The sequence below is a fragment of the Diceros bicornis genome, chromosome 1, assembly GCF_020826845.1.
Source record: "Diceros bicornis minor isolate mBicDic1 chromosome 1, mDicBic1.mat.cur, whole genome shotgun sequence".
Taxonomy (NCBI): Eukaryota; Metazoa; Chordata; class Mammalia; order Perissodactyla; family Rhinocerotidae; genus Diceros; species Diceros bicornis.
In genome coordinates this window covers 58,832,925-58,844,643 of record NC_080740.1, presented here as the reverse complement: position 1 = coordinate 58,844,643, position 11,719 = coordinate 58,832,925, and the positions used below count along the sequence as shown (strand labels likewise).

The 11,719-nt window shown below is 54.2% G+C and overlaps 3 protein-coding genes across 7 annotated transcripts; 1 reads left to right on the top strand and 2 right to left on the bottom strand.

Annotated features, from left to right (window-relative positions):
* Positions 1-696: 696 nt before the first annotated feature.
* LOC131406247 (probable UDP-sugar transporter protein SLC35A4) lies at positions 697-2,588 on the bottom strand. Its single transcript, XM_058542022.1, has one exon. The coding sequence runs from the start codon at positions 2,586-2,588 to the stop codon at positions 1,614-1,616; it is 975 nt and encodes a 324-aa protein (XP_058398005.1). The 3' UTR covers positions 697-1,613.
* A 421-nt stretch (positions 2,589-3,009) lies between these two features.
* SLC35A4 (solute carrier family 35 member A4) lies at positions 3,010-5,012 on the bottom strand. The gene is made up of 3 exons (XM_058542059.1): positions 4,949-5,012; positions 3,813-3,911; positions 3,010-3,213 (listed from the first exon to the last, which is right to left on the bottom strand). The coding sequence occupies exons 1-3, from the start codon at positions 4,961-4,963 to the stop codon at positions 3,016-3,018; spliced, it is 312 nt and encodes a 103-aa protein (XP_058398042.1). The 5' UTR covers positions 4,964-5,012; the 3' UTR covers positions 3,010-3,015.
* A 448-nt stretch (positions 5,013-5,460) lies between these two features.
* APBB3 (amyloid beta precursor protein binding family B member 3) lies at positions 5,461-11,408 on the top strand. 5 transcript variants are annotated; one of them, XR_009220085.1, is made up of 13 exons: positions 5,461-5,622; positions 5,932-6,095; positions 6,178-6,254; positions 6,840-6,900; positions 7,107-7,253; positions 7,376-7,503; positions 7,965-8,079; positions 8,220-8,304; positions 8,549-8,632; positions 8,896-9,011; positions 9,149-9,340; positions 9,879-10,026; positions 10,870-10,920. XR_009220085.1 is itself a non-coding variant. In XM_058541963.1 (12 exons), the coding sequence occupies exons 1-12, from the start codon at positions 5,574-5,576 to the stop codon at positions 11,104-11,106; spliced, it is 1,455 nt and encodes a 484-aa protein (XP_058397946.1). In that variant the 5' UTR covers positions 5,461-5,573; the 3' UTR covers positions 11,107-11,408. The 5 variants fall into 5 exon arrangements, 4 of the variants coding, with proteins under 4 accessions (XP_058397946.1, XP_058397963.1, XP_058397955.1 ...); XM_058541963.1 differs by lacking the exon at positions 9,879-10,026 and having other exon boundaries at positions 10,870-11,408; XM_058541980.1 differs by lacking the exon at positions 10,870-10,920 and having other exon boundaries at positions 9,879-10,320.
* The last annotated feature ends 311 nt before the right edge of the window (positions 11,409-11,719 follow it).

Genomic DNA, 11,719 nt, shown 5'->3' with positions numbered 1-11,719 from the left:
GTTTACCAGGTATTCTACCAAGGGGAGCAGGGCCTGACATTCCTGTAGCCGTGACAGCAGATGACAGGCAGGAATATCAGTGAGGGATCCAGAGAAAATTAGAATCATACCACATTGGGTCCTTAAAAGTTCTCTAGCCTAGGGCCGGCCCCATGGCTTAGCGGTTAAGTGTGCACGCTCCGCTACTGGCGGCCCAGGTTCGGATCCCGGGCGTGCACCAATGCACCACTTCTCCGGCCATGCTGAGGCCGCGTCCCACATACAGCAACTAGAAGGATGTGCAACTATGACATACAACTATCTACTGGGGCTTTGGGGGGGTAAAAAAAAGGAGGAGGATTGGCAATAGATGTTAGCTCAGAGCCGGTCTTCCTCAGCAAAAAAAAAAAAAAGTTCTCTAGCCTACAGTCTGACCCAGCGCCTTCTACTCCCACGACTCCCTCCAAATTCCCCAGGGCCCAAGTTTTGTGCTTCAGGAAAATTTCAAAAGTTCTGTGACAGAGAACAGTCTCAGGTCCATGGAGCCCTCAAAGGAAATAATGCTGCTGGCAACAGTTGGGAGAAAGCCTTTTCTCCTAATCTATAAGTTATTCTAGGATTACGATACTTAGGGCACCAGGGGAACGAAATGATGTTTGAGAAGAGCTATGCACCACAAAAGATACAGAACAATCATGGCCTATTATAGGCACCACCTACACCCCAGAACACTTTATTAACACCTTATTGTTTATGCAGTTAGAGACACTGATTGAGCTATACAAGTTTCCCTGTTCCTGGTCCCAGGTCACTCTGTGTAGAGCTTCCCTAGTCTGTTGGGAGCTGGGACACTGCCAGGCAGGGGCAGAACCCAGAGGGGAAAGGATGGTACCTCCTACGAGCCATAGAGGGGGCAGTGGGCTTCAAAAGGGCCCTTGGGGTGAGCAGAGAGGTCAGGAGTGTAGACTTAAGCCAGGGCCCAGGGGCAACATTCCCTGAGATGAGTCAAGCCCCAGCCCTTCTCTGGGGTTTCCAGAACAAAGGCTGGGTGTGGAGAGCAGCACTGTGGAGGGAGCAGGGGGCACTGTCTCCAGGCGCTCCTGGAGCTAGGGCAGCTAGGTAGAGTGGCCTGGGTGATGGGTATGTAATCTGTGGCAATTGGGCTTTCCTACATGACAGTGGGAAGTGAGTATCCCTTATGGGGGAGTCACGCACCATACCTGGGCTACGGCAGCCAGCACCAAGCCTGGGGGCAGTGGGTCTGCTAGGGTGACCACAGTAGGCAAGGAAAGCCAACTGTTGGCCGTGTCCCACTTTAAGCAACTGCATTCGTGCAGGATAAGGCAAGAAGCCTCCTCCATCAGGGATGGGGTCATTTCTGAGGCCTAGGTATTGATACTCCTCCAATTCCTTAATCTGCAAGAACTTGGGGGGGTTAAGCATTTACTTAACCAAACCCACTCTTCAAGTCTCCCAGGCGTATGCCTTCACCCACGCACCTCCAGAGACTAACCCAGCTGCTCTCACTTCCCCAGCTTTTCTCACAAGGCACTTGTTACAGGGCCGCTGAGGTGAGAGGTGGGGAGGGCTGGGAGGTGGCTCTGATGGTGGTGCCCAATCTATAGGGTCAGGGGCTAGTGGCTGCCATAGTACAGGTGCACAGCCAGGCCAATGAGCAGTGTGGCCAGGAAGAAGGCAGCTGTGAGCTGGAGCTGCAGCAGGGCTGCTGAGAGCATGGCGTTGACCACTAGTGAGCAGGACACAACAAAGAGGCGTGTGATGCTGCTGCCATGCTTCATGACAGCTGACATGAGCAGTCCATTTAGTGCCTGGCTCAGCACCACGAGCGCTGCCGATCCTGAGAAACCCTCCAGGAGGCCTGGCCCTGGGCCGCCACCTGCATGCAGACCTAGGTTCAGAAGCACACCAAAGGTGTAGAGGAAGAGGTTCTGAAGTGCCAGGGGCAGCCGCTGTCGCTTCATGAGCAGTTCTGTATACACGGATGACAAGCCTGAGATGAGGCAGTATAGGACGAGAAGCAGCAGTCCTAGTGGAGTGATGTGCAGGGGCATGGAGCCAGCAGCAGCTGCTGAAGGAGGACCAGGATGGGGGTTCCTAGGGTCCTGGAGGCCACCAGCTGCATAGCAGGCCCCTGCTGCCATCAGCAGCAGCACTGCTAAGCCCTGGCGTGCAGAGAGGCGGTGTCGGAGACAGAGGCAGTAGAACAGGGCCGTGCTTCCAATTTTGAGATTGCTCAGCACCTGGTAGGTGCTCGGGTCCATATAACGTTGAAGATAGATCACCAGGTTGTTGTTAGCACTGTAGAGCAGGGCTGATAGTGCAAAGGGGGCAGCCTGGCGCCAGGGTGGGGCCCCCCGGGGCCATGCTTGCCAGCCCACCAGGAAGGAGAAGGCGCACAACAGGAGCTTGGTCAGCTCAGTCAGCAGCACAGCTGAGGAGGGCCGGAAGGGCACTCGGCCATCCACATGGCACAGTGCCAACAATGGGGCATGGGCACCATACATAGCAGTGGACAGAAGTAGCATCAGGGTCCAGCAGGCCTGCCTGGGATGGCCAAGGCCTGGCATACCCCCGTCCTCTACACTCATGCCCACACCAGACCCTGGGTGGCCTGTGTAGCTAGAGGGGCAGCGGAGACTGTGACACGTTTGGGGAAAATCAAGTTACAGAGCTGGCTCCCAGGAGGGAGGAGCGGTGGTACAACACCAGAGAAAATATTGAGGATCAGAGTCAGCTGCAAACTCCACAGTCAGGGCTGGAAAGGGGATGCTGGCCCTAGAAACTGCAGTCTTGGGGCCAGTCCCATGGGGTTAGGGAGGGAAGACAGAGTCCAGGGTGCTGGCTGATGAGCCACTGTCCACCCTCTGCAGGAAGGGAAGCAAGGGTGAAGGTGGCAGGAAAGTTGGACACAGCAAATGGGTGACAGCCGAGGAAGCCAGATATGGTGTCTGTGCTCGAAAGGCCTCTACCTGCAGGCCCCAGCAGCTCATCCTGCCTCCCCCATGGGATCCAGAGCTAGTCGGGCCCCTTGCGCAGTGACCGCAGATAATCCCTCAATGTCTTCTCCACATTGGGCACAGCATATGCCTGAGCTGCGTAGATGCCAGTGCAGGTGCCCACGGCAAAGCCCAATACTGCTGATGCCCTCAGTTTGGCCACCACATAGCCAGCCAGGAAGCCCTTGAGGAATGGGGAGGACAACAGCGAGCCATCCTGTGGAGGAAGATGCAGGAGGAAACTCAGCCAGGCTCAAGTCCTTTTCTCTAACCAGGAGCTACTCAAGCTTGTCTTAGAGTATCCCACCACCTACTCCTCCTTACTCTGGAAAGCTGCAGAATTCTCTCCAAAGATTTCTCAAGGTTCTGGAGGCAGAAAAAGAACCTAGGAGTCCTGATCACACACTCTCAGAACACTGGGATTAGAAGGCTCCAACCACAGAACTCTACTGTCACAAGGCCACAGAGTTGTCCCTGAAGAATCTGACCCACTTCTCCAGCCTCATTTCCTAGCACGTTCCCCTACTACTGCAGCCAAACCGAACTGCTTTCACCCCTCATGTTCATCACGCTACCTCCCACCACAAGGGCTTTGCATATGCTGTTTCATATGCCTGGAATGTCCCCTCCTCCCCTCTTCTAGTTAACCCCTATTTAAGATCCTAGCTCATGTACCATTTTCTCAGGGAAACTTTCCTTGGGGTCACAGAAAACAGGCCCGCAATAACCATTTGCTGAATAAATCTCCACCACCCATTTAAAAGCAATATTGGGCAATGAAGCCTAAGGGGGGACAGGAGACAGGCGCAGCTTTACCTGGCCCACACCACTGCTGACTTCATCTTCCACACGCCGCTGCAAGCTCTCCAGCTGGTTCTTGAGAAACGCCAAGTCCTTAAGCTTGGGCAGAGAATCCTAGGACAAGGGAGAGGCTGGCTCCAGTAGACAGACCCAGCCCCATTCCCCACTCAAGTCTATCAGAGGCTGGGGGTGGGGATAATGGGGTGACCCCGAGAAACGTCTTCCTGAAATACCTTCCTGAGATGACAGTGGTAGAGGAAGAAAGGCATTGAAAAGTACAGAATTCACACGGGGGCCAGCGAGGGGGTGACAGATGGGATATGCATCGGTAACTTTCAACAACCCTTAACAAAAATTTTATAGAGCAAGCAGTGTGTAGGGGAGGCAGGCAGGACAGCTAGGGGACCTTCAATCAGATCTATCAGGAAAGCACTAATGACTCAACTACAAGCTACCTAAAAGTGGTCACCAGTCTGTCTTGTCTACTGTGTTCCGAGGCTTAACACAGGGACTGGCAAGTACTTGGAAATGTGTGAGTGGTGCTGAACTTCCAGACCAATGGTGAGTAATGGCCTGAGGCAGTTCCCTGGACAATTTGGGGGCAAATCTGATTTCTTCCTGGGCTTCTCCCTCTTTTCTCGCAAGGCCATCCCAAACTGAATGTGTGACTGTATGCGCGGGGGGGTAGGAGGGAGGAGCAGGGAATGGCTGTCTGTAGGAGTGGGGATAAATGAACTGAGTGGTTTTGATCGCATATAAGTATGAAATGCAGTGTGTGCGCAAGACAGTGTTTGAACAAGGGCGTGAGTGTCCGTGTGAATTGGAAACATCGTGTCTCTAGGAGGAAAATTTCGAGGGCTAGGGAATAGAGCAGAGTGAGGAGTATGTCAGAGCGAAAGCGTCTGAGTGTGTCCGAGTACTCAGAGATCGTGACGGTCCCCCGGGAGGGGACGCCTGGGGAATCCCCGACTCCGCCTGCCTTGCGGAGGCACTCTACTCCCCACTGTTGAAGCAGTCGACAGGAGCAAAAGCCCGCTCCCAGGGGTAACAAGAGGTACACTACCCATGAGCCGCTCCAGTGTCTTCTCTCCTCAGGACTAAAAAGGTATAAACATCACACCCGACTGCAGATCACCCCCACCTTCACTCACCTTGTCATCCGCCATCTTCCCCGCCGAACTTGTTGCGCAGGCGCAGCCCCGCCCCCCCAGTATCAAGGGCTACGGCCATCTTTACTGAGGGCGGAGGCACTTCCGGGGCATTTTTGGAAAGGGTGGAGGCGCTTTCCTGGCTGCCAAGCCCCGGAGGTCTCCTTCTCCCAGATATTCCCACGTGACCCATCCCGGCGCGTCCCAGGCTGTGTGTGCGCGCGCGCATACGACCTGGGCGCGATGATCTCACTCGTGCGCATGTGCGCGCGGTGCACGTTAGCCTGGCCAGTCTCCCGCCGCTTGAGGCGCTCATAGTTGCGGTGTGATGTCAGCGGGTGGGCTGGCGACCGTTTCGCCCATACTCACGCACGGAAACGCGCACTCACTCGGAGATCTAGACGCCTGTTTACTCGCTCCACCCCTACGCAGGCGGCGGGCGGCGCTGCCCAGGCCCGTTTTTGCCGCCCCCGGGACCCGGCCCCTGCTCCGCCCGGTATTTGTGCGACGCCCATTGGCCCGGCGGACTCCGGCACAGAAGGCTGGGCTTGCAGGCGCAGCAGCTGCGGAGGTCGAGCTGGGCTGAGAGTGCAGGCCGGCGGAGGCCGGCGGGGACGCAGCCGGGACTATGCTGGGCAAGGACTACATGCTGGCCATCATTCTGGTCAACTGCGATGGTGTGCACGGAGGGGTCCGATGGGAGGACCGGGAGCTCAGGGGGGAAGAGGGAGCTCGGAAGGCTACCCCGGGGCTCAAAGACAGGGCAGGGGGTACGTCTCGGGGTGAGGACCAGGGGACAAATGAACCCGGATCTTTGCACTGCAATATCCAAGATTGGGAGCCTGGACCCTCAGACTGCATCTCCAGCCTAAGGGTTGTCCCCTTTGGGATGGAGGAAGGGTTATGACAAGGTATTATTCTGAACCTACGAGTATGCCCTCCCTCTCCAAACCCGTCTTCCCCCTCCCCATCTCGTGTTCCTGTAGATGACTTGTGGGGGGACCAGAGTCTGGAGGGGGAACCAGGCCTGCCCCCTGGTTGGAGGAAGATCCACGATGCTGCAGGTACTTACTATTGGCACGTACCCAGCGGTAGCACCCAGTGGCAGCGCCCAACCTGGGAGCCAGGAGATGCAGAGGACCCAGGCACGGTAGGTGGAGTGTGAGGAGGGGGCCTGAGCCCATGTGTGGACCTAGACTTGCTGCTACACTGACCTAGCCCCCTCTCTACAGAGGACGGAGGGGATTTGGGGACTTCGGCCCCCCAAGGGGAGATCCTTCTCCAGCCTGGAGAGCTCACTGGACCGGAGGTAAAAGGGATAGGCCAGGCAAAATGAATGGCTTGGGGTTCCATGGCACTTAAAAGATCAAGCTGGACCCACAGTCTGTTTTCCAGCTCAGATTCTGGACTATGTCCCATGTTTAGGGCTCTGTTCTGTGTTCTTGGCTCTGTCCCATGTTCTTGACTCTCAGTATTTTGAGTTTTGTCCCTTGTTCCAAGCTGTTTTTTGCTACGTGTTCTTTTCCGTATTCTGGGTCCTAATCTATCATGTTCTAGAGCTTGGCCACTGTCCTAGGCTCTGTCCATGGAGGTTCCTGTCTTCTATTCCAGGGTGTCTTGTCCCGATTTGGAGCTGTGGTCCACCTTTTGGAAACTGCTTCATGTTTGCAACATTTATTCTATGTCTTGTGTCCTTAATTTTTCCTCAAATTCTAAGCCCCATCTATATTACATTTATTTAATATGTCCAGGGCCCTGTCCTGCTCTTGTTTTGTATTTGGGACATTATATTCTGAGTCTTATCTCACATCTTGTGCTCATTATGTAGTTTGGGCCTCACAAGTGTCCTTTCTGTAGGAAATGTGGTCCTCTTACCAGCTCTGCTCTGTTCCAGTAACTCTCTATCCTGGTATGGTGAGGAATCCTACATCCAGAGTGTGGAGCCCGGGGCTAAGGTAGTGACTTGGGCCTAACGGCCAGCCCAGGGCATTGGGGAGGGTCCCACGGGAAACCTCAGGGGTCGGATTGGGCTAGGCAGAGGTGATCAAGGGTGAAGAGAGGGGGTATCAGAGGGTTTATGTGTGTGGAGCCTGTGGCACCTCCCACCCTACTCCACCTCTACTCACTCAGGGCCCTCCTGTCCTTTCCCCCAACCCATCAGTGCTTTGCAGTCCGCTCTCTGGGCTGGGTAGAGGTACCTGAAGAGGACCTGGTGCCAGGGAAGAGCAGTATTGCAGTCAATAACTGCATTCAGCAGCTGGCCCAGACCCGCAGCCGGAGCCAGCCCCCAGATGGTGCCTGGGGCGAGGTGAGCTGGCTGGCCTTTCAAGGGGTTCAGCCCAAGGTCCAGCAGAGGTAGTTGTCCCTGAATTGCCTGTTCCCTATGGCAGTCACCTTTATCTGAGCTCCAGGCTGACCTCTCCTTGGCAGGGTCAGAACATGCTGATGATCTTGAAGAAGGACGCCATGAGCCTGGTGAATCCCCTGGACCACAGTCTGATCCACTGCCAGCCTCTGGTGCACATCCGTGTATGGGGTGTGGGCAGCTCCAAGGGCCGGTGAGGACCCCTATATCCCTCCAAGTGAGAGTTACTCCTCCCCCCACTCTGCAGGCTGTGATTCCCACTGATGCTGATTCCCTGTACTTGACCTCCCGGACACAGATCCTCTGTCAAGGACCCAAGCTCTGCCTCCCCTGCCTGGTCCAGACTTGGTTTGGGAGGGTGGGCCCAGCTCAGCAGGGACGGATGGGGCAGAGCCTGAGAGGTTGGGCTGATTTTCTCCTGTGCTCCCACATGCTGCGGGAACAGTGACAGGTGAGTGACAGCCAGGTGCCTAGAGCCCCAGCCCTGACCTCCCTGTTCCATCCCAGCCATGTCCCTTGCCTAACTTTCCAGCCTCCTGTAGGCACTGCAGGCCCCTGCCCCTATGCAGCCTCTACCCTAGCCCAATTTCTGCCCCTGCCCCAGCCCCAGCCCCATCTCTGCCCCTGCCCCAGCCCCATTTCTGACCCTGCCAGGGACTTCGCTTTTGTGGCGGGTGACAAAGACAGCTGTATGCTCAAGTGCCATGTCTTTCGCTGTGATGTCCCTGCCAAGGCCATTGCCAGTGCCCTCCACGGGCTCTGTGCCCAGGTAAGGGCCAGGAGTGGGGCAGGGAATGTGGGTATGAAGCTGGGTCTGGAGCTGTCAAGGTGGTTGGGGCAGGGTGGTATTGGCTTTCTTACCTCAATTCCCCTCTCCCTGTGCCTCATGCTGGCTGCATTATGTTTCAGATCTTGTCAGAGCGAGTAGGGATCAGTAGTGATTCCCCTTGCTGCTCCCTAGACCCCATCTCCCCTGAAGACCTGCCACGGCAAGGTATGAGGAGGGAGATTCTGCATTGCAGCAACAAGCTACTTTGGTGAAAGATGGGAAGGGGGTCCTGGTTATTTAGTACTTCTCTGGAGATAGGGGACTTCTGAGGTGTCCTTGTCCCAGGGATCCCAAGCCCTAAATTGGTGGAGCATCCATGGCCTTTTTTCTGCTACCTCCAATTCTCTCAGAAGGGTGGGGAAAGGGGTCATTGAGTAGTGCCCAGGCCAACTTGGTGTGTATATTTCAGTGGAGCTGCTGGATGCGGTGAGCCAGGCTGCTCAGAAGTACGAGGCACTGTACGTGGGGACCCTGCCAGTCACCAAAGCCATGGGTGAGGACTGAGTGCGCTGGAGCGGGTAGGCTGCAGAAGGCAAGGGGGAAGGTGGGTTAGGTAGGATCTACCACTATTTCTCAGAGAGCTCCCATGGCCATCTCCAGCCTGGGATGTACCAGCCTTCCCAACTCAGGATTTGAAGCCCAGCCCTAGCTGTTCCCATCTCTCTGTATCCCAAGTCAGTGAGGGGCCTAGACACTCCCTGCAGATCCTTTCCTTCTTTACATCTGGGAGACACCATGGTGGGCATGTCCCCCCAGGCATGGACGTGCTGAACGAGGCTATTGGTACTCTCACCACCCGGGGGGACCGGGATGTCTGGGTCCCTGCCATGCTCAGTGTGTCTGACTCCCTCATGACTGCACATCCCATTCAGGTATCAGCCAGAAGAAGGTGAAATTGGGGGTTGTGGAGGGTTGGGCAGGGATGCTGAGGGGTCATTGCTTGCTGCTAGAGCGCTCATTGGGTCCAGCCAGTGCCTGGCCCTCTAGTGACTAGGCCTGGTGTGGGCAGGCAGAGGCTGGTGCAGAGGAGGAGCCACTGTGGCAGTGCCCTGTGCGACTTGTGACCTTTATTGGTGTTGGCCGCGACCCACACACCTTTGGCCTCATTGCCGACCTGGGCCATCAGAGCTTCCAGTGCGCGGCCTTCTGGTGCCAGCCCCATGCAGGGGGACTCTCTGAAGCTGTGCAGGCTGCTTGCATGGTGAGTTAGGAGTGGGAATGGGTGGTGGGGCTGCCCTGCAGCTTCTCTGTACTGGTGACTGGAGCTCAGGATCAGCAACCTCTCCAGAGATCACAGACCAGCAATTCCAGGGATGATTATTGTTTAACAGCATTTTATTTGGCCCTCGTGCTGTTTTTATTAAGTTTGAATTAGTTGCCAATATTTAAAGGCCAGGACATTTCACATAATAATTGCTATTCCTGTTTTTCTTAAAATATCAGCAACTCTGACACTGGGTCCACATATAAATTGCAGCATTCATCTGGAATTGTGTAGGGCCTGTGCGCTGTAGGGTGGGCATTGTCTTTCCTGTTTGTCTCATTTAGGTTATTTCCTGGTATCTGTGGACATTTGAGTGTGGGACGCTTGCACTCTGTTAGTTCAGCTCACTCATTCACTCAACAAATATGAGTGCCTGCGGGGTACCAGGCACCATACTTGACCTTACAGAACACTTGACCATACAGAACACTTAGGTTAGAGCAGAGACAGAGCAAAAAGAAGTTGTACACCACAGGATGATGGAGACGGCACCTTCAGGTTCAAGAAGGCTACGTGAAAGAGGTGATAGAAAACTGAGAGGTGAAGATCCAAGGAGAAAGTTAGCCAGGTGAAGAGGAGTGGGACTGAAGGTGTGCCAAGTATAGGGAACCCCAGCTGTGAAGGTGAGAAAGAGGTTAGTGGATTAGAGTATCTGAAAGAATCGGGTGTATCTGGAGTGCAAGGGGGATGGAGTGAGAGATGGGGGCAGAAAAAAATGGCAGAAACCAGGTCATGGAAGACCTTATAGGTCAGGGTGATGAGTTTATTTTATACTGAGGCACTTTGAGCCATTTAAACATTTTGCGCAGGACATTGAAGTCAGGTTTGTAGATTAGGAAGACCTATTAAGTGTGGGTAAAAGATTAGGAAGACCTATTAAGTGTGGGTAAAAGATTTGGAAGACACAAGAGAAGTAGGAAGACCATTCAGGACGCCGTTGAGTTCAAATGAGAGAAGATTGGGGCAGTTGCATTGGGAATGGAGTGTGGATTGTAGACCCTCCCTTTCATTAGGGAATCCTCTTTGCCAGGGCCAGTCCACTCCAATGAGATGGAGGCCAGTCAGCATAGTGGTAGGTGTGGTTAAGAGCACAGACTCTGCAGTCAGATAGAACTAGGTTTGAATCTCAATTCTATCATTTCTTTGGCTAGGTGACCTTGGGCAAGTCATGTATTTTCTCTGAATCTCAACTTTCTTATTTGCAAAATGGGGATAACAACACCTGATAAAAAACTGTGGATTAAGTTAGATTATACAGAGCACCTAGCACAATGTCCAGCCCTCCTTAAATGTTCAATAAATGTCAAGTTTTATTTTATGTTTATGGGAATGCTGTAGGGGTTCCAGATGTGGCAGGTTACCAGCCTCATATCAGACTGAAGCCTTGGCCAGTTCCCTGTCCTGCAGAAGCTTTCAGGGTCCAGGGGCAGAAAGGAGTTGAATCCTCACATTCCCCTTCTCCCTAGGTTCAGTACCAGAAGTGTCTTGTGGCCTCTGCAGCTCGAGGCAAGGCCTGGGGTGCCCAGGCCCGTGCCCGCCTGCGGCTCAAGCGGACCAGCTCCTTGGACTCCCCGGGAGGTCCTGTGCCTCTCCCTCTACTCAAAGGAGGGGTTGGGGGTGCTGGGGCAGCCCCTCGAAAGCGGGGTGTCTTCTCTTTTCTTGATGCCCTCCGGCTGAAACCCTCTCTGCTCCATATGCCCTAAATTGATCCGGGAGGACTGGAGAAGGAGGCTCTGGGTCCATGCCCAACTCTGTACCCTTTCATTCCCTAGGGGCCTGCAGCCTTCTCTGCCTGTCCTTCCGACCTTGCCCACCCTCTATTTATTGCCCAATTTATTAACTTTATATGGATGACCGAGAGGCCCTGCACCACAACCTAGGCCCCTGGCTCTCCTTTCCCTGGGTCCCTGTGTTCCTTGCCCCTGTCCAGCCCTGGACAGTTGGCTCTACCTCAGCAACACTTTATAACAAAATCAGTACAAATAAAAATCCCTCAGTGACCTCATTGGGTGTGAGTATATTGGGCCTGGGACAGGGTTGGGGGTTAACCTGTGTGAGGAGAGTGTCTGTGTCTGTGCTTGGTGTTGGTGGCTGCCTGTAATCACATGAAGGCATGAGTATGATGGAAATCTTACTTCATTCATTAAACAAATATATTTTCTAAGGTCTTCTTTGTGCCAGGAACTAAACTAGGCACTGGGGATGTAATAAAATAGTCAGGGTTTCCACCTTCTGAAACTGTCAAAAGGGGAGACGAACAAGAGTCAAATAAACAAGACAGAAAATAATATGCAGTACAACTAGAAGATCTCGGTT